Consider the following 25,524-nt stretch of genomic DNA (forward strand, 5'->3'; position numbering starts at 1 on the left):
CCTTCCCCAACCTTCCTATTTTCCCCATGCTTATCCCCACCCATCAGCCTCTTCTCTTCCCTATTTGGTTTTGCTGTTCATGTATATTTCCTAAGCTCTGCCACCACTCCAAGAAAGTAAGAGAGGCCAAGATATGTCCAGCAGCTACTTTATGATTAGACTCCTTGCTTTCTACCAGTAAGAGTACCTGCCACCATTCTGAATTACTATATGGCAGGGATTCAAGTGACACAAGGCATGATTTTGCTATTAAAAGTCATGAAAAATGACTAACATAGTAATATATTTTGTATGACTGACCAAGTTTAACCTATATCAAATTTCTTACTGTCTCAAGAAGGGAGGGAGGGAAGGAGAGAGAAAATTTGGAACTCAAAAAAATTTTTAAAGGACTGTTAAAAATAGTATTTACATGTAACTGGGGGGAAATAAAATATTTTGAAAATTTTTTAAACAAATTGTACAATACTGCACATGTAAATAAATAAATAAAGGCATAAGCTCCAAAGTGGGGAGAGGAGAAAAAGCCCCAGTCTTCTATTCCTGTCTTATGATCATAGAACAAATGGGAAGCCTTGGTACTACCATGAATACCTGTCCTTTAGGGTTTTGTTGGGTGTTCTTAGATACTAGATGGATTTGGCTTTACTGCCAAGTGTAAGGCAAATGGTTCCAAACACAGGGACCAGGACTCTGTGAACTCTGGCCTAGAGAACAAGATGTTCCACACCTGGGAGGGGAATGGGGGGAGACATTTTAGCAACAATTATTGTTTAAAAGTGGGAAATCATTTTTGATGTACAGATTTTATCTCTATGAAGAATGTGAATCTACATAATGGATTCTATGTTAGGGATGCTACCATGAATCCTGATTCTGTTGTTTGCCTAGCAGAACCAGGGATTCCTCACAGATTCCCAGTAATCGTAGGAGACTGAGTAGAGAAGAGAGTGCGGGTTTTCTCATACTTGGTCCTCTGGGCTTTTGCCAGGAGAATGATGCAGCCAGGTGGCACATAGGATGCTAGATCTGAAGTCAGGAAAACCCGAGTTAAAATCCCACCTCAGACATTTACTGACATTTATTAACTGTGTGGCCCTGGGCAAGTCACTTAACATCTGCCGGCCTAAGTTTCTTTACTCCCTGTAAAAGTAGGTAGGTAGGTAGGGAGCACCTACCTCCTAGGGTTGTTATGAAGATCAAATGAGCTATTTGTGAAGAGCTTCACAAATACACACTCTCTCTCTGTATATACATACATATACACATATATATATACATGTATATACATATTTGTTATTGTTAGAATTATTAACAGTGTTTATTTATTGCCAACAATTTGAGATTGGGCAATAGTATATCTTTTATCACTATCAAAACTTGAGTCTTGGGGGCGGCTAGGTGGCATAGTGAATTAAGCACCGGCCCTGGAATCAGGAGGACCTGTGTTCAAATCATGCCTCAGACACAACACAAAAATACTAGCCCTGTGACCTTGGGCAAGTCACTTAACCCCAATTGCCCTACCTTCCTCCCTCCAAAAAGCAAAAAGAAAAATCTAAAAAAAAAAACAACTTGAAGTCTTTCTCATTGGACCCTCCTATTATAAGCCCTCTGATGATCAAAGTACGTAAAATGAAGTGGGAGCTAAGAATAAGCTGTTTATTCATATAATTATAATTTATATATTTATATTCATATATATATTCATATAATTATAATTTATAATTTAATTTCTAATATAATATATGAATATATATTATATTATATATGAATATATATTCATATAATTATAATTTATATAATTATTCATATAGTTAATCAATAGTTCTGAATACTTAGTGTGGAAGAGGAAAGATTGGTCGAGTCTCAGGGCGATCATCTGAGTTTGCTAGATTCTTTCCACCCTCCCCATCCATGAACACAAGTATGGCTCAGGAGGCAGGCTGAACCTCGAATTGTGAGGTAAACTCAGGGTAGACTTAAGTTTTTTCCACCTGAGACTTCCCCGTCCATGCCTCTCCAGAAGATTCCTTTTATCATTTCCTCATCCCTCTTCACCTCTTACCTTTGAGATATTACAACCTAAATTATTCTCTCAAAACTGCAAGCTTGTTCACACCATCCCCTACCATAACAACCATCTGCCATCCAGGGAAAAGATAACCAAGAAAAGAAGAATAGAGAACTTCTATGGACTGAAGCCATGTTAACTCTGCTGGAGAGCAGTTTCAGTTTCAACCTGAAGGCAAGATGTGGGTCTATGGGACTGAAGGAAATAGCTCTGCCTCCTTTGTTAGAGAGGAGAAGGTAAAGGTGAGATATATATATCAAGAGATCTATAACTTGGCTATTACACAGGTTCCCCAAGACTCTCAATGTAATCAAGCACTTTAATTTTCATACATCTGACAATTTGTACAGCAGACACTGCAGGGAGGGGAACGTCAGGGGGAAGGCAAACATGAAAAGTCATGAATCTTAGGGTCCAGTCACTAAAAAAAGAAATCCTCTCTGACCTCCCAGATGGTGGCAGTGGAAATCTACCCAAGAGAAGCCTGCCAGGTGGCAGCCTGCTTGTGTCCTGGCCTGGATGATGCAGTTGGGGGGAAGGAGGGCACAGCTTGCTGGCACTGAGTGTAGCTATGTGACTCATTTCCCACCTGCCATTGTTTCTTCCTGACCTGGGACAAGAACCATATCTAAACTGGTAAAATGGCATTTTACCTTAATTTCAGATGCAGTTTAAATATTTTCCAAAACCTTATATTCTTTACATACTATAATTTAATCTCAAAAACTTTTAAATGTTAAAATGTAGGTGTCCCTTAAAGCACTAAAATTTCCCAAAAACTCTAAATGGTTTCTGGCACATGCAACCTTAAATCAGAGACTTGGCATGTTAATTCTAAAAGAATGCCAGTCCCTAGTCTTAAGTACAACCTGTTCTGAAAACATTATGGGTGCAAGGGCAGGATCTAGGAGGCAGTCAGGTTTAATGGATGCTGTTTGTACAGAAGTTAACCCTGGAAAGCCCAACAATAGACACACCTGATCCTTTTGTTCTGGGCAAGTTGCTCTCTAGTCTTTGCTGGTTTACTCCTGTTGGGTAAATGAAGTCCTCACTGCCCACACCTCCTTAAACCTGACAGCTAGAAGAGCCATATGCCCATAGATGCTCAGTTGCCCAATGAAATATTTGTCATTTGTCACAAATATTTCTTGCCAAAAGGTTTCACTCAGTTTCTTACTCTGGGGGCCCCAAGTTGTACTCTGAAGGGAGGCTGAACTCTTTCAAAAGACCCCTCCTACATTATGGAGTTTGAGTAATGAAAGTTTGCTGAAAGGTATCTATTCTCCATATTACTGATGCTTACATGCTAATTAAATTCACAAAGGAGTACTGAAGGTACAGTTGCTGAGGTAAACATGAGCTTTTTTTTTTTTGGCTTTCTTGAGGGGGAAGGTAGGACAATTGGGGTTAAGTGATTTGCCCAAGGTCACATGGCTAGTAAATGTTAAGTGTCTGAGGCTGAATTTGAATTCAGGTCCTCCTGACTCCAGGGCTGGTGCTCTATTCACTGCACCACCAAGCTGCCCTGACATGAGCTTCTTAAAGAAAATATGGCTACAAAATTATACATACATACAGAATATAGGCACATAAATTTGAGTAGAAAAAGAATGACTTAATGCTCAAGCTGTTTCCCTTAAATTCTTATTGTGTCATACAAAAAACTACAGCAAAATGACCTGTTGGTGATTTCTAAGGCCCTAGGAATAAGGCAGTTTGGCTACAAGCTACCTTTCAATTTTAATTCAGTCTTCGCCTACCACCAACCAAATATCATCTGTTTGGATGATGAGCGCCCTGTTTGCCAACTGTTCAGCATACTGTAAATGTGCCATTAGGATATTTCCTCATCCCGATGAAAAACAAATCTGTTCCAAGCCAATCCATCAATTTCTGCCAAAATGTCACATCTTAGTTCTTTGGAAACATTAAATTCTACAATTCATACCCTAAAAATAGGCAGGCTGTGGAAATTTTACACCACAAAAGAAATCTCTCATAGCATATTTAACTGTGGGCTAAGCTGTTCACGTTTTAAAATTAAAAATAACAATGGAAAAGAAAGGAACATGAACCAGGTAAACTAAATAGGCACATTTCATATATGTGCATTAGAAGAACATTCAAATGTGTACGGTAGAAAAAAACACAACAGATGCTTACACTTACATTGTGCCTTTATCATTTTAAAAACATTTTCACATACATTATCTCGTTTGATTCTTAAGATAATCTCATGTGGTAGGAACGGCAGGTGCTATCATATCCCCACTTTACAGATGAGTAAACAGTTCAGACTGATTAAGTAATCTGTGCCTTAAAACCAAGCCCTTGCAGGGTGGCCAGGTAGCACAGTAAGTAAGAGCACTGGCTCCAGTATCAGGATGACCTGGGGATTGAATCCCAGGCTCAGACACTTAGCACCCACCCAGAAACACCTGGCCATGTAACCTTGGGCAAGTTACTTAACCCCGATTGCTTACAAAAAAAAAAAAAAAGAAACCAAGCCCTTGGACTCCTAGGCCAGTGCTCTTTCCATCCAGCATACCACCTGCCTCTAAACTTGCCTCAGCTCAAATGAGATAGGATCTTCAAAAAAGGGCTTAGTACAGTGGCCTGGCACATAATAGGTGCTATATAAAGGCTTACTCCTTTCCCTTCACTTCCTACCATCAACTACTGACCCATGTGTATGAAGACATCATTCAACTAGAATTATAGCATTATGTGGGTATGGATAAACAAACACCAATACTGACAGAGGAAAATGTCTGGAAATTATTTAAAATTCATGAGAAAATATCCTCAAGACATTCAAAAGTGCCCAAAATGGAGCATAAAGAATTTAGGAAATAAAGGAATACCCAGGTTTGCTATATTTCGTCAACAGTCATATTACAACATTTTATGCTTTTTTATGATATATGAGTGATGGACAAGATGGACTTGTACTATCTGCTGTGTATTACATCTCATGGTAGCTATGGCCTATTTGCCTTAAAAAAAAAAAGGTATCACATTCTGAAGGTTGATGGGGAAAGAGGGAGAAGTGAATAAGCATTTATATAGACTCTACTATGTGCCAGACACTGTAATAAACACAACAAATATTCTCATTTGATCCTTATATCCTGCTAGGTCCTATTATTATCCCCATTTTAAAGTTGGGGAAACTGAGGCAAGCAGAGGTTTAAGTAACTTGCCCAGGGTCACACAGTTATTAAAATGGTCTTCCTGCCTCTAGGCCTGGTACTTCATCCATTGTGCTGTCTGCCTGTCTGTGAAGCAAACATTTCAATTATCAGAAACTTGTGATAAATACAACAATCAACCCTGCTCACCAAAACATATATATTTCACTGGAATAAATGAGCCTTTAAATCTCTGTGTCTGTTATGTTATAATCAGCCAACTGATCAAGTAATAAAAATTGGAGTTAAAAACCACTTCTATGAATCTATTTTAGTCTGAACCTATGATGTATGTCATCAGCATTAAGATCTCTTTGCAAGGAAACATCCTGTGATTTGTGGTGGTGCCTGAGGCAATGAGAAGTTAAATGATCTGTCCCTGACCCCAGAGTTTTTCTGATGACAAGGCCTCTGTCCACCACACCATCTTGCCTCTCATTTCTAGTATTAATCTAGAATAAATCTTCAGCCACTACTACCTACAAATGAACAAAGTGAACACACATCTTACCTCATCGCTGGTCAGTTTCTTTGCTTTGAGCAATCGTTGTGCTCTGTCATCATCGGATCCCTCATCACTATCAGAAGAATAGATCCTAGCTCGTTCCTCTAAAATCAAAAGTGAAGTCATTTAAAACATATAATTTATCTTGGAAGGGAAAGCTAGAAACAGTTCATCTGAGAAAGATCTGGAGGCTCTAGTGGACATCAAGCTCAATGAGTCAACAGTGTGATATGGCATCCAAAAGAAGCTAGTGAAATCTTGGACTGCATTGAGAAGCACAGCTAACAGGAATAAGGAGCAATTAACCACTCTCCACTCTGCCTTGGCCAGAGCATATCTGCAATGTGGTATTCAGTTCTAAGCACACCATTTCAGGGAGGACAGTGATAAAACTAGAGAGCATGCAGAGGAGGATAGTGACAGCCATGGTGAAGGAGATTCAGCTGATGACAGAGTATCCAATGGAGAATTTACCCTGGAGAAGAGAAGAATTAAACAGGACATCGTGGCTTTCCAATAGAAGAGATATTACGTGAGAGAGTATTAAGGCTTGTCCTGGGGGGTGGCTAGGTGGCACAGTGAATAGAGCACCAGCCCTGGAGTCAGGAGGACCTGAGTTCAAACCCAGCCTCAGACACTTAACCCTTACTAGCCATGTGACCTTGGGCAAGTCATTTAACCCCAATTGCCCTGCCCTTTCCCCTCCAAAAAAAAGAAAAAAAGGGAAAAAAAGAGTTGTTCTGCTTGACTTGATGGCCAAGAAGGTAAGTTGCTTGGGGGAAGGAGTTCCAAAGACACAAATTTAGGTTTGATTTAAATAAATTTCCTAACCTTTAGAACTATACAAAGGTTGTAAAGACTTCCTTAGCAGGTAGTAGCTGCCCCTAACTAGAGAGAATATGGAACTGAAAAAAAATAAAATAAAATAAAGTCTGTGCTTTAAAATTAAATAAAAAGGGGGCAGCCAGGTGGCGTAGTAAATAGAGCACTGGACCTGGAGTCAGGAGGACTTGAGTTCAAATCTAGCCTCAGACACTTATCACAAAAACTAGCCGTGTGACCTTGAACAGGTCAATTAACCCCAATTGCCTGCAAAAAATAAAGAAAGAAAGAAAAAAGAAAAAATGAACATAAATGGAAAGCTGCTTCCTAAGAATATGCTATTTCTAAACTTTTCAACATTTTAAAGGACAGTATCAACAGCTGATAACATTCATGATGCCCATTGGAAAAGTGAATGGCAACATACAAGAAAAACAATTTTCCTCAGTCTATTAAAAAAAAAAACAAAGAAAAAACCTTTTCCATTCTCTCTTCCTCTTGTTCCTTCCTACTTCCCTTCTCTTTTAACTAACCACAAGAGAACTGAGGACTCTTAATATATATATTTTTAGTACTAGATAGATGTATTGGGTTTTATATTCCTTAAATTGATCTTAAAATCAAGCAAGCTGAACATTTAACATTTTTCTCGCTAAAAATCATGAATTATTGCTTTTTACTTTATTTCTTTATATTATACTGTATTTATTTCACTTTACAGAGGAAAAGAGTTCCTAACACAACAGCCCAAAGTGAACTACTACACTAAGAGATTTATTTGTACATTTTTCAAGAATGTACAAATTTTTGCTTTTCAAAGAAAAAGCAACTGGCATGAAGAAGGTAGCATGCAGGGGTGTGGGTAAGAGCTGAGCACATCAGAATTGCTGTATGTAGACAAGGGAAAAATAGGGGAGAGGTGAATGGATATAAACAGTAATTCTGCAGAAAGAAAAGGGAACTACAGGTAATAAAGGAAGAAGAAGGAATACAAAGTGTAATTACTTTTTTTCTTTAATTTTTTTTTTACTTTTAGTTTACAACATTCAGTTCCACAATCCCTTGAGTTCCAATTTTTCTCCCCCTCTCTCCCTCTATTCCCCCCTCCCCTCCATGGAAGCATGAAATCACATATAGGTTCTACTAAAGAGTCATTATTTTAAAAAATCACTTAGATGGTTAAGTGGCACAGTGAGTAAAGTGCCGGCCCCAGAGTCAGGAGGACCCAAGTTCAGTTCCAGCCTCAGACACTTAACACCCATACACACAAAAAAACTAGCCATGTAACCTTGGGCAAGTTACTTAACCCCAACTGCCCTCCAAAAAGGCAGAAAAAAAAATCACTTAGAATCTGATTAATTCAGCTTCCTTTACTTCAGAAATAAAGTGGGATAACAATTTAATTTTTTTTTTCAAAATGGAACTACTTAGCCCAAGAAAAAAGTAAAATGGAAAACATTTTGACTTCCCCAAGTCAACAGCCATTTATTGCGCCCCTAATTGCCAGGCCCTGTGCTAAGCACTGGGGTTTCAAAGAATGGCAAAAAGCAGTCCCTATTCTCAAGAAGCTCACAGCCTAATGGTGTAGGCAACATACAAACAGTCATTTACAAGCAAGAGATAGACAGGATCAAGTGGAGATCACCTCAGGAAAGGCTTCTTACAAAAGGTGTGAGTTCAGTGGCTACAAGGGAAGCCAGGTGAAGGTGAAGGCGAGCATTCCAGTCTGTGAAAGTGCCCTGCCTTGGGAGGTGGGACGTCCTACTTGTGGACTAAAAGAGTAAACAGCGGGTAGTAAGTTCTAAGAATATTGGACACTAGGAAGGTGCTAGGTTACAAAGGACTTTAAAAGCCAACCAGGATCTTATATTTGATCCTGGAAGTAATGAAAGGCCACTAGAGTTTATTGAACAAAGGAGTGACATGGTCAGATCTGTGCTTTAGGAAGATCACTTTGACAGCTAAGTGAAGGGTGGCCTAGAATGTGGAGAGACTTGAGACAGGGAGACCCACCAGAAGACTATTGCATTAGTCTGTGTATAAGGGGATGAAGGCCCTTATCACCGTCTCTCATAATGGCAATGTCAGAGTTTTGTAAAAAAGAGAAGTATATGAGACACGTTATGAAAGTACAAACAAGACTTGGCAACTGATTGGCTAAGGGGCATGAGGGAAAGGAGTTGAGGATAACCCCTAAGTTGGAAGCCTGGGTAACTGGCAGGATGATGGTGCTCTTGACAAAGGAGTTCAGAACATGGAAGGGTTTGGGAGGGAAAATGAGTTCAGCTTTGTACATGCTCAGTTTAACACATCTATAGGACATCTGGCTCAAGAAGTCCAACAGGCAGTTAAAAATACAAGACAGAGGCAGGGAGGTGGCGCAGGGAGTAGAGCACTGGCCCTGGAGTCAGGAGGACCTGAGTTCAAATCTGACCTCAGACACTCAACACACACAGAAAAAACTAGCTGTGTGACCTTGGGCAAGTCACTTAACCCCAACTGCCCTCCAAAAAAAAAGGCCAAAAAAAAAAAAATATGGTTCTCAGAAACATGGGGTTCAGATTACATAATGTGCAAGTTAAAATGTCAAAATTTAATTTCAATTAAAAATTTAATTAAAATTTCAATCCATTTAGCTTCATCTAAAGAATTAAAACTTACCTCTTATGCCACCTTTATATCTATTTTTAATAGCTGCCAGGCTAATTGACTCTTCCCCCTCATCCTCTTCGTCATAACGATCTGGTTCTAAATAGTTTGCGCTAAGTCCTCGCTGGTGCTGTTTCTCTCGCATTCTGCGCTGCTGAGACTCTCTACGAATGGAAGCCCTTAACCGTTCCTCCTCTTTCTGTCAAGGAAACCAACCATCATGAGCTGACTCAATACATTACAAATAATTAGCTTCATTTATTTATGAGCTCTTTTTTCTTCAGATCACAAAGTCATTTTTCTGTTCATTAAGCCAAATGCCAAGGCTATTTTTCTTTAGTTATGAAAGTAAGGGAAACATATGTAAACAGGTAAGATGTAATAGATCCCTTATCCAGACTAGAAAGAACCTATACAGCAATATTCTTCAGGAACTCTTTAGCAGGTGCAGATGTCACTGGAGCTTCTAGCTGTATCCTAAGCTATGGCTACAAGACCTGAAGATATACCCACATACAAAAGATTCCTGGCACTTACTCCTTGCAGCAGATCATATTTATTTATCTAGAAACTATAAACTGATCACAAGTCTTAGGAGAGTTATGTCTGCATCCTTCAAGTCACAGACCTCATCACAGCTAAGCCCACTGGTAATGGGAAACAGAGGTAGGTATTGAACTATAATATGGAGCCTTAATTTCACTTCAGTTTCTCCACAGCATTTCTCTGCCTTTCCCATCTCAGTGTGAGCCATTTTATATACATAAGAGTTCATAACATTAAAGCCTATGCATTTTTTTAATTTAGCAAAATTTAGTTATACTAAAAACTATTTATAAAAATTATATACCAACTCCAAGAGCTGGGGAGAGATTGGCTAAAGCCTAGTTTAACTATAAAAATCTCCACTGAACCTACTCTGAAAAATAAATGAAAGAAACTCCCAAGATAATAAAATATAATTTACTTTTAAGGAGATCCATACTGGACTCTCCCATCACTCCTGCAGGACTTCTGTCCTCTCGGGAGGTTACAAAGACCAACTTGGGACTTTATGGCCAGTTCCAGGTAAGTAAATACCACAGATTCATGTGCTGATTTCACAATGGTACTATGGCAATACCTAGCTTTGCTGAACCTGCTTCTGAGGACAAAATGGCAGGTTTCCAGAGGATAAAATGACAGGCTTGGCAGAAAGAGATACAACCAGCAAACTAAACTGACAATGAGACTGGAGGGCAGGATGCCATAGCACCTAGCTGACTCCTCCCTTCTTCTTCCTCCTACAACATCCTTTCCCAAAAAAGGGAAAGAAGTTATATAGGAAACATGGCTCAGAAATGAATGACAAACACACTTGTCAGAGGCAGAGAGTAAGAAAGAAGACTGAAAACATGAGTGTCTGTAACAATGTATTTTGTTTGTCAGGAAATATAAGCTAGCAGCTGCATAATACCAACTAACTGTCTCCTGGAGATAACATGCCGGACAATCTGTGCCCTCATTTATGAATTCCATAAATTTGGAATTCTGAAAAGTATACCATCATAAATTAACCTAATACATTCCAACCACAACTAGAAAGTCCTATTCTGATCTAGATGTAGGTATCATTCTATCACATCCCTACACCTACCTAATGAGACTCCCTACCACTTTTTAAATTTCTTTCTATCTTTTGATTTTATGACACCATTTCCAAATACCTCTCTCACATACCACTCTCCCACAACCATACCTAGTCAGAAAAACAAAAAAGATTTTTAAAAAGCAGTTTAGCAAAACCAATCACCAACAACAATGTGAAAATATAAGACATATTTCACACCCACAGTACCCCATCTCAGATTGAAGATGTAATATTTCATACCCTTCTACAAAGAAAAGAGGAATATTTTATCAGTTCTTCTCCAGGAACATTTATCATCTCAATTCAATTTTGTAATGGTCCTAAACTGAATCTAAATGGTTACTGAAATGTATTTTCAACCACAGCTTAAAATGAGCAACTGAATAACAGCTGAAATGGCTAGGTGAAAAGCTGAATCAAACTATTTTTTAAGTAACCTTGAGTTCTACTTTGCTACTATAACCACCCTTTAGTCTCATCCCACGCTAAGGGATTTCTGATCATATAAGTAGGTAGTAATTATAACGACAGTCAACTAAAGAGTAGGTAAATAAAAATACTACTCTTAATAAACAAAATCATAGGACAAACCTAAGCTCAAAATACCTTAATCATTTCTGTGCGCTGGCATTCTGGATCACGACCAGCCATGGGTAAGATTCTAATTTTCTGTGTCTTTGAACATCTATCAGCAAGTGACAGGGTCATCTTCCTATGTGTGGCACTGTCTGTAGAGTGAGGTCTGTCAAAAAATAAGCAAAAAGGTATTACTGTTTAACAAATACCTTTGAAAGCTAATCATAATACTTATGACATGAACATTTACATATTTATACAAATTAACAAGCAACAACATACACTACATCCTGCAAGTCTGAACAAAGAAGCTAATTCTAAGTCTTTTTTATTGTCTAGTATACTCATGAATGTCTACATCTGTTGTGGCCCTTAGGTAAGGGGAGAGAGGAAGGACTTCTGTTCTATAATCCCTAATAACCATTGGTTAGAGGAAGTAAAATGAAGGAATTCATGGAAAGGGAAGCATAAAGAAGTCAAGTTTTTTACAAAGTGTATGCAATTATGATAATCAAGATGGAAAAAGATAAATAATAACAAAGATAGCTTAGGTTCTAGAGGACTGAGAAGGGGAAGTATAAACTTTTCTCTGCAATGCAAAAAAACCTTAATTAGTGCATTTCACAAGTCCTAAGAAATTAGTTGTAAAGTTCAGGAAGAAGGTCTAATTAAGAAGGCCGTGCATGTGGGGCAGCCAGTTGGTGCAGTAAGAGCACCGGCCCCGGAGTCGGGAAATCTGGGATTGGTTCTGGCCTCAGATACTTAACACCCACACAAAATAACTGGCCGTGTAACTTGAGCAAGTTACTTAACCCAATTGCTTATTAAAAAAAAAAGAAAAAGCATTATGTAGTGGAAAGAACAAGGTGTGGGAATCAGAATCCTCAGTGGAAATCACAGCAGTACAATAACCTGTATGACAACCATGGATAACTCACTTACCTTCTGAAGCTTAACAGCCTATTCAAAAATTCAACAACAATTTGTTAAACTCCTACCATGTGGCATGATCCAGTATAGAAAGATAAAAAATGGCAGACCCAACCATCAAGGAGAATATACCCAATATATAGGTTTCGTAAGACTCAGCAACTTATTAGATGACAAGAATAGGGAGAGAAAAAAGTCAAAGATGAAGCTCAAGTTTTAAGCCTAATGATAAGTAGAATATCATTATCAACATCCTATTAATAACATGACAGAGAGTCAGGTCTTATAGCCAGGAAGAGCTAGGTTTCAGTTCTGCCTGATACAAACTGGCTACACACAAAAAATGAGTTGCAGAAGAGCTGTCCATCTGTACTGGTGAAGGAAGTTCCTTAACTTGGAATTTCCTATACCAATTAAGTCACAGGTCTGGATTAAATAAATCAATAATAAGAGCTGATAATTATAGACCATTTTAATATTTTTAGAATGCTTAGCACATGATATTCATTGATCCTTATGCCAAACCTGAGGTAGGTACAATACATATTATTATCCCAGTTTAATGAGGAAACAGATTCAGAGAGGTCTAGTGACTTGTCTATGACCATACAGCTATTAAGTGTTCATTTTAATAATTTAGAAGAGGCCACTTTGGGAATCAACATGATGAATTCAGTTTGGGGCTTAGTTCAGAGTTCAAGTTATCAGTAGAACACTGTCATGGAAGTGTCAAAAAAAGGCATCTGGGAAATGTAGTACTAGAATTCAGGTACAGAAACTAAGGCTCGATATATAAGTGTCAAAATGAATGGTAAGATTTGGGATATATCTTCATAGAAGTGAGAACTGAAGCCATAACAACAGATAAGATAAGCAAAGGACAGAATAGAAAATGAATACAGAAATAAGCCCAGGAAAGCACTTTCAAAAATAGAAGATAATGATAAAGTGAAAGATATCAAATGAGAGAAAAACCAATCAAAATGGGTATGTGATTTAGACCTAAAGGGTGATACCATAAATAAATTAAGGGAGCATGGAATAGTTTACCTTTCAGACCTATGGATGAGTGAAGAATTTATGGCTAAACAAGAGATAGCATTACAGGATGTAAAGTGGGTAATTTTGATTTCATTAAATAAAAAGGTTTTACACAAACAAAACCAATGTAGCCAAGATTAGAAGAAAAGCAGAAAACTGGGGAAAATTTTTATAGTTTCTCCCTCCAAGGTCTCATTTCTCAAATATATAGAGAACTGAGTCAAATTTATAAGAATACAAATCACTGGGACAGCTAGGTGGCACAGTGAATAGAGCACTGGCCCTGGAGTCAGGAGGATCTGAGTTTAAATCCAGCCTCAGACACTTAACATTCACTAGCCCTGTGATCTTGGGCAAGTCATTTAACCCCAATTGCCCTGTCTTTCCCCGCTCCAAAAAGCAAAAAAAAAAAAAATACAGATCATTCCCCAATTAATTAATGGTGAAAGGATATGAGCAGGCAGTTTTCAGATGAAGTAATCAAAACTACCTATAGTCATAAAAAATGCTCTAAATCCCTATTGATTAGAGAAATAAAAACTAAAAACAACTCTGAGATACTACCCCATACCTATCAGATCGGCTAATAAGACAGAAAAGGAAAACAACAAATGTTGGAAGGGATGTGGGAAAATTGAGACACTAATGCATTGTAGGCAGAGTTGTGAACTGATTCAACCATTCTGGAGAGTCATTTGGATCCGTGCCCAAAGGATTATAAAACCATGCATACCCTTTGACCCAGAAATACCATTACTAGATCTGTATCCCAAAGAGATAAAAAAAACAAAAAGGAAAATGACCTATAGGTACAAAAACATTTATTCAGTTTTTTTGTGATGCCAAAGATTTGTGATAGGATACTATTGTGCTATAAGAAATGACAAGCAGGATGCTTTCAGAAAAACTTGGAAAGATTTACACGAACTGATACAAAATGAAGTGAGAAGAACCAGAAGAACACTGTACACGTTAATAGCAATATTGTACAACAGCAATACAAAGAATCAAGGCAATTCCAAAGGACTTATGATGAAAAATGCTATCCATCTCCAGAGAGAGAACTTATGGGATATGAATACAGATTGAAGCATACTTTTTTACTTTATTTTTCTTGTGACTTTTTGGGGGGAGGTTCTTTCACAACATAACTAATATGGAAATATGTTTTGCATGACTGCACTTATATAACCTATATCAAATTGCATGCCTTCTCAAGAAGGGGGACAAGGAAGGAGGGAGAATTTGGAACTCAAAATTTTAAAAACTGTTTTCATATGTAATTGGGGGAAAAAATAAAATACTTAAAACAAAAAAAAAGTTACATGTAATTGGGAGAAAAAAATAAAACATTTAAAGTGGAAGACAAAAAAATTAGAGGAAAATCAGGAGAGTTATGTCAAGTAAGGTTCTAGAAGACTGAAGTGGTCAACAGTGTCAAGAACTACAGAAATGTCAAAGAGGATAAGGCTTGAGAAAAGATCCTTGGATTTGGCAATTAAGTCATAAGTGACTTCAGACAGAATTCTTTCAGAAAACTCATGAAATTCAAAGCCAAAAAGGAAGCATTTTAAGACAAAAGGAGTAAGATAGCATAGAACAAGTGTCAAACTTAAGTTGGAAAATGTTTGACAAAATAAATAAAAATATAATACAACACAGATAATGTTAATTTTTCGTTTTCAAGTCAATATGGGCCAGCAAATATCCATTTCTATTTGAATTTGACACCACTGACATAGACTACTTCTAGAAGTTTAGAAATAAAGGAGAAAGGTATAAGACAATGGTTTGAATGGATCACAGAGGAAATAGTTGAAAATAACTGAAAGTACATAGAAAGTGAGTAGATGATTAAAAGGATAAATTCCCATAGGGGAGAGAATATAAAATGAGGGAGCTGGATTGTATCACATCTATCATTTAACATTCTATCAACTATCATACTATTTTATGACCTAGGCACACTTGTTTGCCATGATACACAAATGAGTTCTTTATACCATATGTCAGTAACTCAACACAAAGGATAAGAAATATTATGCTAAGTATTAAACTCTCCTATGCAAGCCAAATAAGCATCTATATGCCTTAAAGCACTGTATAATAAATGTTAGTTATTAATGCCACAAGAAATTCTTTTTCTTAATATATTTTACCTTTTCATAGTCCTGTTAGGCAACTGATGTCACAACTAACATAACTGAATATTAAGAATTAGGGATAGGTACTAGACTGGTGATTTCAATGAAAAAGAGAACTTTCCCCAACACAAGTTAGCACCATCTCTGAAATTTTTATAGTCTTAGAAAACTGCCTAAAGCAGAGGTGTCAGCACCAACCAAATTTAAATGTATTAGAGAAATATTTAACAAACTAAAATAAAATACAATTGAATTTGACATCTCTGGCCTAGTCCTAGTGCACTAAGGATTAAGCACTTCTACAGGGTCCCACACAATAATGTATCAGAGGCAAGGCTTGAACCAGGGTCTTTTTGGCTTTGTGGCTGGCTCTCTCTATCCAATATGATACCACATTGTTTCTCAAATGAATAAAATGATCTTTAGGAATTCAACATTCATGAATTTCTTATCTGCAGGAGCAAGGAACAAGAACCTATCCATTCTTTGTTGTACTCCCAAAGAAAGATCATGAATGATGATTACTGCTGCCACATTCAATAAGTCTTAGGCTGTAAAAATCTTTATCTTCCTCTACAATCTGCAGGACTTCTGCCGAAGTTTCTTGTTTTTTTCCCCCTGTCCATGTTCCTTCTCCTAACCATATCCCTTTCTTCCTAATGCTTAAAAGATGGCAGGGAATAAGCATTTATACAGTGTTTACTATGTGCCAAGCACTGTGCTAAGTGCTTTTGTAAGTATGTCATTTGATTCTCAGTACAAGCCTGTAAGGATGGTAGAGGAATTATATTCATCAGATAATAGACAAAAAATTTTTGTCTAGTAACCATTCAAATAAATATGCTAATAGGTAAAAATCTCATTATAATAAACTCCAAAGTTTTTCCAAATTATTTTGTTATAATGTAATATTGTTAAAAACCAATGCACTGAGAGGCAACTAGGTGGCATAATGCATAGAGCACTGGCCCTGGACTTAGAAGGACCTGAGTTCAAATCCTGCCTCAGACACATACTAGCTGTGTGATCCTGGGCAAGTCACTTAACCCTGATTGTCTTCCTCTCCCCCCACCCCCAACACAAAAATCAGTGCACTGCTAAAAATCACATTCCTAGACTTGAAAATTAAATGGGTAACTTCCTGCATCCACAGAACAGAAAAAAAATTTTTGAAGCAAGTAGATGAAGAAGGAACATACTGTATTATACACACATAGTCTCTCTTCCCTCTTTCTTTTTCTCTTATTTAGGATTTTTGTGTATGGTTTATGAATTGAAGCATGAGGCACATTTTGTTCAGGGAGCAAAGGTGCAGCAGGATGAGTGGAGATGAAGGGTAAATACTGTAGTTGTCAAGAAAAAAACTATAAGAGTTCAGCTTTAGCAAAGTTCTCTCTTCACCAAATACAATACAAATAATAATCAAGTTATTTTATTAGAGATCAAATGGTACATGGACAGCAACCAAAGAAAGCATCTATGAACAGTATTATTGATTATATAACAATGTAAGTGGGTCAGCAGTATGCTGCTGTGGGCCACCTGCCAGGATAAGGACCTATACATATTTAGTGGGTATGTTTTGGAAAAGCAGCTCACTGAATGAATACACTTCCACAGATACAAATTCTGCCTTATAAATAAATTCAAAGTAAAATGAAAAGTTAATGAAAAGGAGAGGTAGGATTCACAAAACTTTTTCCTATCTTTGGGGCTGCTCTAATTTATTTTAAGCCTCAGGCATATGCTAATTCAAATGGCTCATTTTTTTTTTTGTGGTACCATGCACAAGCACATATGCCGGCTGCCCAAGAGAGTGTCACTTTACTGGCATGACTTGAATATTATGTACGTATATGGCAAGAAAGAGGGGACAGAGTGGATTCTATTCCTGCAAAGCTCCAGCAGCCTCTAAGGAAGGTTTCTCCCTCGCTGCTATTCCCTACCCAAGAAAGCCATTGGATCAACACCACAGTGGTAGAAGAGGCACCAACCAGGGTTTTCTGAGGCAGAGGGCAGTGAGTGCCAGCACTATTAGGGACATTTAACCCCTACACTGAGAACCACTGCTACCTTGGTAAATGCTCCAGAACTGTCAATTTCAGTAGTAATCTAAACATGACACATACACAAATACTTTCAAATGGACGGCTATATGACTTCAGACTTAAAGAGTACAGAGAGACCTCTAGGTAAAGAAATATTTACATAATGAGGCCAATGTGAAGAAAGGAGGGAGCTAGGGAGGGAGTCAGGAAGAGGTCCATATACCTGTGGAAGGAAGGGGCTGGTGGCCGGCACACAGTTCAAGGACATGTGTGGGCCGAGGACAGAGAAGCAAGTGCAGGAGGAGGAACAGAGGCCAGGGCCAACCACATGGGGGCCTGGCTGGAACCAAGAGGAAGAACAAATGGGTGGCAGACACATGGGGATCAGGGTCAGACACATGGGGGATAGAAATGGATACAGACAGGAAAGGACAAGAAATGTGCAAGGGAGAGGGACAGACATGTGGTACCCATGTAGATGGATAGAAGACAGACAAATAGGGGCCAGACATATGGGAGGTAGATGGAGCAAGGCAAAGGTCTCCTCTGTCTGCATCAGAGGTCTCCAGAAAAACCCCCATGCTCTCTCTGGCCTTGTCCATTTTTCTGCTTTCACTTGGAAGGGTTTGGGTTTTTTTTGGGGGGTGGGAAGGGGAAGAAGCCACAGACTGCCAAGCAGAGGGGAAGGAGTAGGGACAGAGAGCCCAGTGCTGCACAGTGAAATTAACTTTTTTTTTTAGATTTTTTTTAGAATATGGATTTCTTTCAGAATTCTTTATGTAAAGTTGAGTTTGCATAATGAGAATTTACATAAAGCAAAAACTATATGTACATGTAAGTAATGTTTGTATCAGTCTGTATCAGTGTGGTAGTTATTAGTTCCCATTTGGCGGGACAGAACTGAAACAGTAGCTCATGAAAAGCTATCTGTATTCTGAAAAGATTTTGTTTCATGAGCAAAATTGTATTAAAAGAAAACATCTGGTTAATTCACAAACTAGTATGAATCATTAAGTGTTTTAGTCATTCATTGGATACAATTTACACACAACTAATGCACCTCTTCCTTGGAAAATGTATTTCACATATCTAAAAAGGAACAAACAAATGACAAGAAACCTGTAGAAAATATCTGCAGCCCAAAGAAAGAGGATATATGTGCATGACAACCCTAATCCTCTGAATATACATTCACAGACCAAATCTCCTCTTGAGAATTCACAACATGATCCTGTGCCCTATGGTCTAAACTCTGTGGTTTTCTAGTGGTCAGAGATCATAAATAGGTGGTCCTAAAATACAAGAGAGGAAGCCCAATACAGCGGCAGAAAAAGATATACATATTCAAAAGGAAAGGATAATCTAGTATTCACAAAAAGAGAGGACAGCAAATCTGTTTTCATGACCAAATACCACCCTGCTACTGTTCCCATCATGCTAATCCTCAAGTGAGTTACCCTTACCAAATGCCTCCTCTATTCCTGAACACTGTTAGAAATGAAACTATGCAGGGTCAACTACATATTCATGCTTTCTAAAATAAATGGTTCCTGGCTTTTATTCATCTATAACTGACTCCCTAACCATATTCCCTAATTCTGGTCTCTCAAGACCCCATCTTCATCTCGATAAGCAATGCCTCTTTCTCAGAACTTAGTGTTGCTTCCTATTTCATTAAAGATCAAATGAATAGAGTACTGGCCCTGGAGTCAGGAGAACATGAGTTCAAATTTGGCCTCAGACACTTACACTTACTAGTCGTTTGACCTTGGGCAAGTCACAACCCCAAGTTCCCTGCCTTCCCCCCTCCAAAAAGCAAAAACATCTTTCATCTTCCATATCTCAAAATATCTCTCTGTCCCCACCCATCTTGGAGGTCTTCCCCCTTGCCCAAGATAAACCTTCCCCTCATTGGATGCCCTTAAGCCTATTCTTTCCCATCTCTTCAGAAAGTATGCTCAATAGGTTTTTCTTTTATCTTCAATGTATCATTAGATACTGGGTTCCTTCCAAGCAAACTTATACTCAAACTTATACAAACTCAGGTTTTCCCTATCTTATAAAAATAGCCCTAACAACCTCAAAACTATCGTCCTATAATGTCTTGGAAAGAGTAATCTATACTACTTGCTTCACCCACTGAGTTATCAGCCTCTTCTAATCTGGCCTCAAACCACACTCAACCGAAACTACTCTACGATTATTGATGACGTTTCCTCATTTAATCTCTATGCCACTGGACTCTCCTGGTTCTCCTTTTTTCTGGCAGCTTCTTTTCAGGATCTTTCACTAGTTTACCTTCCTCTTCTTGCCATGTGGGTATACCCCATAGTCCTATCCTCAGCCCTCTCACTACATGTTCTCCCTTAATGATTTATCCCATAAATGTAATGATCACCTCTGTACAGATGACTCCAAGATCTATAAATCTAATACCAATCTCTAACCTGAGATTCAGTGTCCCATCTCTACACTTGCCTGTTAGACATCTCTATGTACATGTCCTGTTGGCACACATAGATAATCACTTATCAAATGCTATCAGTCACAGCACCATATCCCCATCTCCTAATTCCCTCTGCTGCTACTGTAGCTCATTCAGATCTGCCTCCATTCTTTCTCCAGTCCAGGTTACTCTTCACACAGTTGTCCAAGTATAAGTCAAACCATCCCACACTCCTGCTCCAAAAACTTTCAAGAGACCATTATTCCTAACAGGTTAAGATACAAACTCTTTAGACTAGTAGTTCAGACCCTCAAAATCTAGCTCCAACCTATTATTTCAATTTACTTTTCTTTAAGCATGCTACACTCCAGTCAAGTTAAACAACTCGGACTTTCTCAGTCTTATCCAGACCATTTCTGACTGTCTACTTGCATAGACCATTCCCCATGCCTAGAATACACACCTCAGCATTTCTGCTGAAGGTTCAGAGCAAGTATTATCTCCTCTAAGAAGAATTTTCTCTGATCCCCCAAATGTAAATCACTTTACCCTCAAATTTTCTTAAAACATCCATCTGGAACTTTTCTTTGCCCTCAGGATATTTTATCTTGTTTTATACTTATACAACAGTCATATCAACAAATTAAAATGTAGATTCCTTGAGTATAAAGTCTGTCATTTTTCATTTTTTTTTTGTGCCTAGCATCTACACAGTATCTTATACTTAACAAGCATATAATAAATCTTTCTTGAATTGAGTTGTTGAAGTGAAAACAGAGAAGCCACTAGCTAGCTTCCATATTCCTCCAGGAATTGTGGTAGGTATTAAGAAAATCCTCAAGAAGATTACATTCTATCAGAGGAGACAACATAAACATATATGCAACACATACCGAATAGACAAAGTTGGGGTGATCAGAAAAGGCCGTTTTTAGAAAGTGTCACTTAAGCTGAGTTCTGAAGGAAGCTAATAATTCTAAAAGGTGAAGTGAGCAGCGAGTGTATTCCAGGCATAAAGGACAACCTGTGCAAAGGCGCAGAGATGGAAGATGGAGGGATGTGTAGGAGGAATAGCAAGAAGGACAGTCTGGCTAGATTTAAGAGTGTGTGAAAGGGAATAAAGCATAATGAGCCCCAGAAGTAGGCTGGAGTCAAATTTACAAACCAAATAGAGGAGTATGTATTTGATCCTTAAAGTAACAGAAATTCACTGGAGTTTCCTAAGCAGGATAGTGACAAGTCAGCCCCATACTTAAAGAACATCACTAGTACAGCTTTGTGGAGGCTGGACTGGAGTCAGCAATTTAAAGCAGGGAAGAGTTCAGGCCACAGATAATGACAAGGGTAGTATAGGCAATGGAGACAAATATATAACAAATTAAATTATCTCTGTGTTTATATGGAGAATATGAAAAATGGGGAAGCTGTAATGGTAATGGGAATTTGAAGATCTTTCCTGCCCCTTAAGAGACCTTAGGGAATTTGAAGAGCTTCTCTATTTTGAAGATCTTCCCCACCCTCTAATAGGTTAAATGTAATCACATGGGACCTGTGGTGGGAAGAGTTTGCTGAAGGATGGACCAGAGCCCATAGGAAGCTGGAAGTAAGAGCAGTTAAGAGACAGAGGGAGGACAGGACACACCTGAAGGAGACAGCTAGGCTTGTGAGTAAATGTTGGTTTGTGGAAAGGCTACAGGATGTGTGGCACTCTGCTGCATTGTGGTGTATTAACTTCTATGTTGCTATGATGGATTCGGTTTTTTGGTGTCAGAATACAAGTTTTACTTCTGTCTTCTATATGGAAAGTCTATTATATTTTGCGACTGAGCACTATGCCAGCATACCGTTGGTGCTGTGAATATTGCATTGGCATTACAGAAGCATACATACTTAAGTACATAAAACCAAAAAAAATATATATATATATATAAAATGTATGTGTATACACACATATGTATACATATACACATACATAAATATATACATGCTATACAGACATAAGTGTGTATGTGTGTTTATATATATATATATATATATATATATATATTCATACATAAGTATCTAAAGAATAAATCTAAAGAGGACAAAGTAAATAAGTATCATGTAGTTAAATCAAAGGTAGTTGGAGAGGAGGAACAGTAGCAGCTGAAGGGCTTTTATACAGAAAGCAGTTCCTAAGCTTCCTATTGAAGGAAAAGAGGAGCTCTGTGAAGCAGAGGGGTGGAGGGAATACATTCTTGATCTGGGGATGGCCAGTACAAAAGGATGAATGTCAACAGTAAGAAAGCCAGCTCAGTGTGATCACAGACTATGGGAGGGGGAGTAATGTCCATCAGGACTGAAAAGATATTTTGGGACCAGGTTTGAAAGGAATTTAAAGCTAAACAGAGGTGTTTATATTTGTTGTTGGAGGCAATAAAGAGCAACTGTAGTTGACTGAGTAAAGAGGGGTGGGAGGGAGGTCACACAGTCAGATGGGAGCAAAATCACTTTGGCAGCCACACACACAATGGTCAGAACAGGGAGACAAATCTTGAGGAAGATGCTGAGATAATCCAGGCAAAATGTTACTGAGCTAAGGTGGTAGCCAGGTGAACAGGCAGAAGGAGTGAGGTAGCAGAGATGTAGGGATAGAAACAGTAAAATTTGGAAATTGATTAGATAGGTGGAATGAAGGGGAGTGAAGGGTAAAGGAAACTCCCAAGATCACAAAGGTTAGTGTATTAGTAATCTAGATATTTAATGAGGATTCTTCCTTCCCTAAGGAGGGAGACTGAAAGGCTGGTGTCTCTTCAGCAAAAACAGAGAAGCCTAGAAGAGAAGAGTGTTGAGAAGAAAGGTAATGAGCTCAGTTTTTTGAATTTGAGATATCTCTGGGACATTCAAGTCTGAAATATCAACAGGCAATTCCTGATGGAGTACTGAAACTCAAAAGAAAGAATGGCACTGGATATGTATATCTGTGAATCATCTACAAAGAGACAGAGTTAATCTCATGGGAGCTAACAGGTTACCAAGAGTGTAGAAGGAGAAAAGAGTCTGGGAAAACCTCAGGGAACATCCACAGTTAGGTGGAGTAATATGGATAACAAGCTGGCAAAGGAGACTGAAGAGGTCAAGCAAGTAGGAAAAAATAGTTTATGGGAACTCAGAGGGGAAACAGCATCCAGGAAAGGGTAGTGAACCATGTCACATGCAGCAGCTATATCGGTCAAGAAGGATGAAAACTGAGAAAAGACCATCTAATTTTGCCATCTAATAATTTATTAATATTTACCTGAAAGTTAATTTTGTCTTGAAAACAGCTTGTCCCTGAAGACCAGTTCCTTGTCTTATAAACAGATGATTATGATCCCCTTGTAAAGGTGCTTTGTAGACATCAAAAACTTCATTACCTAAATGAAGTGACATGCTTAAGAAGGAAAAAAAAAACTTAGCACGTTAGCAATATGGATATTTTAATGAGCCATACAACTTTCCTCCTCTTCATTTTTTCATTTAAAATATAAAAGTAACTGATGCTAAAGAAAACTGACCCTTCTTCACTTTACAAGTGGGAGACTCCTAGGCACAAGGGGTACTGAATATTCTGTCAGACTCAGCTGATATGCTGGTTGGTTTTACTGAACTGTTTTGGGGGGATATAAGAAATGAATGTGATGTAAAGACAATAGGCAATCACAAAAATCTTTTAAAAACACAATGCTGCCACTAGCAACAAATAATTCAGAAGATAACAAAAACAAATAAAAATAGATAGTTCAAAAATTAAATAAAAAATACAAAGCTAAAAGCCATCCTTTCAATTAGAATACAACTGATTTAAAATTTTTCTAAGACTATTAATAAATCAACAGTAACAGTTTCCAAAAATAGTAAACTGCAATTAGTATTCTATCAGTAAGTGATCTATTTCCTCCCTCCTTATTTGCTGTAGCCAATAGAGAAGGTGACATTTTATTGCCATCATAATTAGAGATGTATCACATCTTTTATCACCATCTTTATTAGAGATGTATCACAAGCTCACCCTCCTCTCCATTTATTTTTACAATGTCCTATGAAAAACTAGAGACCCAGGAGGTGAGCGATTTCTCGGTTAAATATAATTGAAGTCCCCATTCAAAGATTGTAATCCACCCAATATTTTAGTTCTCTCAGCCCACCCCTGCATATTTCAAAATTTTTTTTTCACTTCATGAAAACTAGAATGTTAATCTTAACTAACCTTCCATCTGACCACTTGACTATTCGAGCATTACTTTCACGAATATCATTTCCTTCTTCATCCCTCCTCATTCGCCACCGTATAGTGTTCTCTACCTGTTTAAAAAAATACATTCATTAGAAGTCAGACTGTTTAAAATTATTTTATTTCTTCTCGTTGTCCCACCACCTACCAAAGAAAAGCATTATCACAAAGCAAGAATAGGAGGCTACATGGGTCTTCGTGTGAGGAGACACACTTCTGTCATACACTATTATAGCTAAGGAGCCTGAGGTAAATCATTCAGTCTGTCTTATTTTCTCACTTTCAAACAGAAGATAATGCTGGCATAATCTACTGCACAGGTTTACAATGGGGCAAAGCTTTCTATAAACATTAAATGGATATATAAACTTATTATCATTCACACTAACAGAAAATAGCCAAATCCTCACTGAATTTATCAACCAGTAGGTGGCAAATACCTTCTCCCTATGCTGGCCGGCTGAGGAGGTAAAACCACATTCCCACATTCAGTTATTAGATTAAAACCAATCACTAATAAACAATCATCTAAATAAGAGCTTTCAATATCCAATCTAAAGACTGCTATGTGTCAGCAGCCTCTCTGGGATGCTGTTTACCACCCTTCTCATCTATACTGTCCTCCTCTCGAAAATCAGTGCAGCCAGGCAATCAGAAAAAATTTCAAAGTAGTGGTCATTCATCTTAGTCTTCCCTTACCACACAAAAAACTTGGACTATGTACATACAACAATACAAATAAATGAATAAAACTGACATATTATTAACTGAGTGCCCACTATGAAAAAACACTCTACTGTGAAATTACAAAATGAATTAGGTGTTGGCTTTCACATATAAAAATGATGCAACTAAACCACTATCAGCAGGATGTGCTGAATTCTTTCTTCATTAATGGTACCAGATCTACATGTGCTACTCCATTTGAAGACAAAATGTATTCATTTAAATATATATGCATACATGCCCCCACGTTAGAGGTTGTTGTTGAAGCTGTTCCTGTTGGCTTTAATTCAGGACCAGCACACATTGTTCCTCATTCATTAACCAGTTAACTTTATTACCAGTAGACAGTATTCAAGTTCTTATGTAAACATAAATTTGGCTGATCTACTTGTTAATGTCACAAAGAAAAATATCAAAGTTTCTTATTTTTCATGATGTAAAGAGGTTTTGAAAGAAGTGCTCAAGATTAAAAAAAAGTACTAAGGTTTGG

The 25,524-nt window shown here is 37.9% G+C and overlaps 1 protein-coding gene across 1 annotated transcript in view; it reads right to left on the reverse strand.

Annotated features, from left to right (window-relative positions):
• Window positions 1–25,524, reverse strand: part of LEO1 (LEO1 homolog, Paf1/RNA polymerase II complex component) — a 54,356-nt gene that overhangs the window by 2,933 nt on the left and 25,899 nt on the right. The window contains exons 7-11 of the mRNA XM_069098061.1: window positions 24,285–24,379; window positions 23,334–23,468; window positions 11,478–11,613; window positions 9,254–9,440; window positions 5,777–5,874 (exon numbers count right to left, since the gene is read on the reverse strand). Coding sequence (XP_068954162.1) covers window positions 5,777–5,874; window positions 9,254–9,440; window positions 11,478–11,613; window positions 23,334–23,468; window positions 24,285–24,379 — 651 coding nt within the window. The remainder of the gene's footprint in view (window positions 1–5,776; window positions 5,875–9,253; window positions 9,441–11,477; window positions 11,614–23,333; window positions 23,469–24,284; window positions 24,380–25,524) is intronic.

This window comes from Petaurus breviceps, unplaced genomic scaffold (genome assembly GCF_028583685.1).
Source record: "Petaurus breviceps papuanus isolate PSGF00001 unplaced genomic scaffold, PetGlider_PUasm1.0 37, whole genome shotgun sequence".
Taxonomy (NCBI): Eukaryota; Metazoa; Chordata; class Mammalia; order Diprotodontia; family Petauridae; genus Petaurus; species Petaurus breviceps.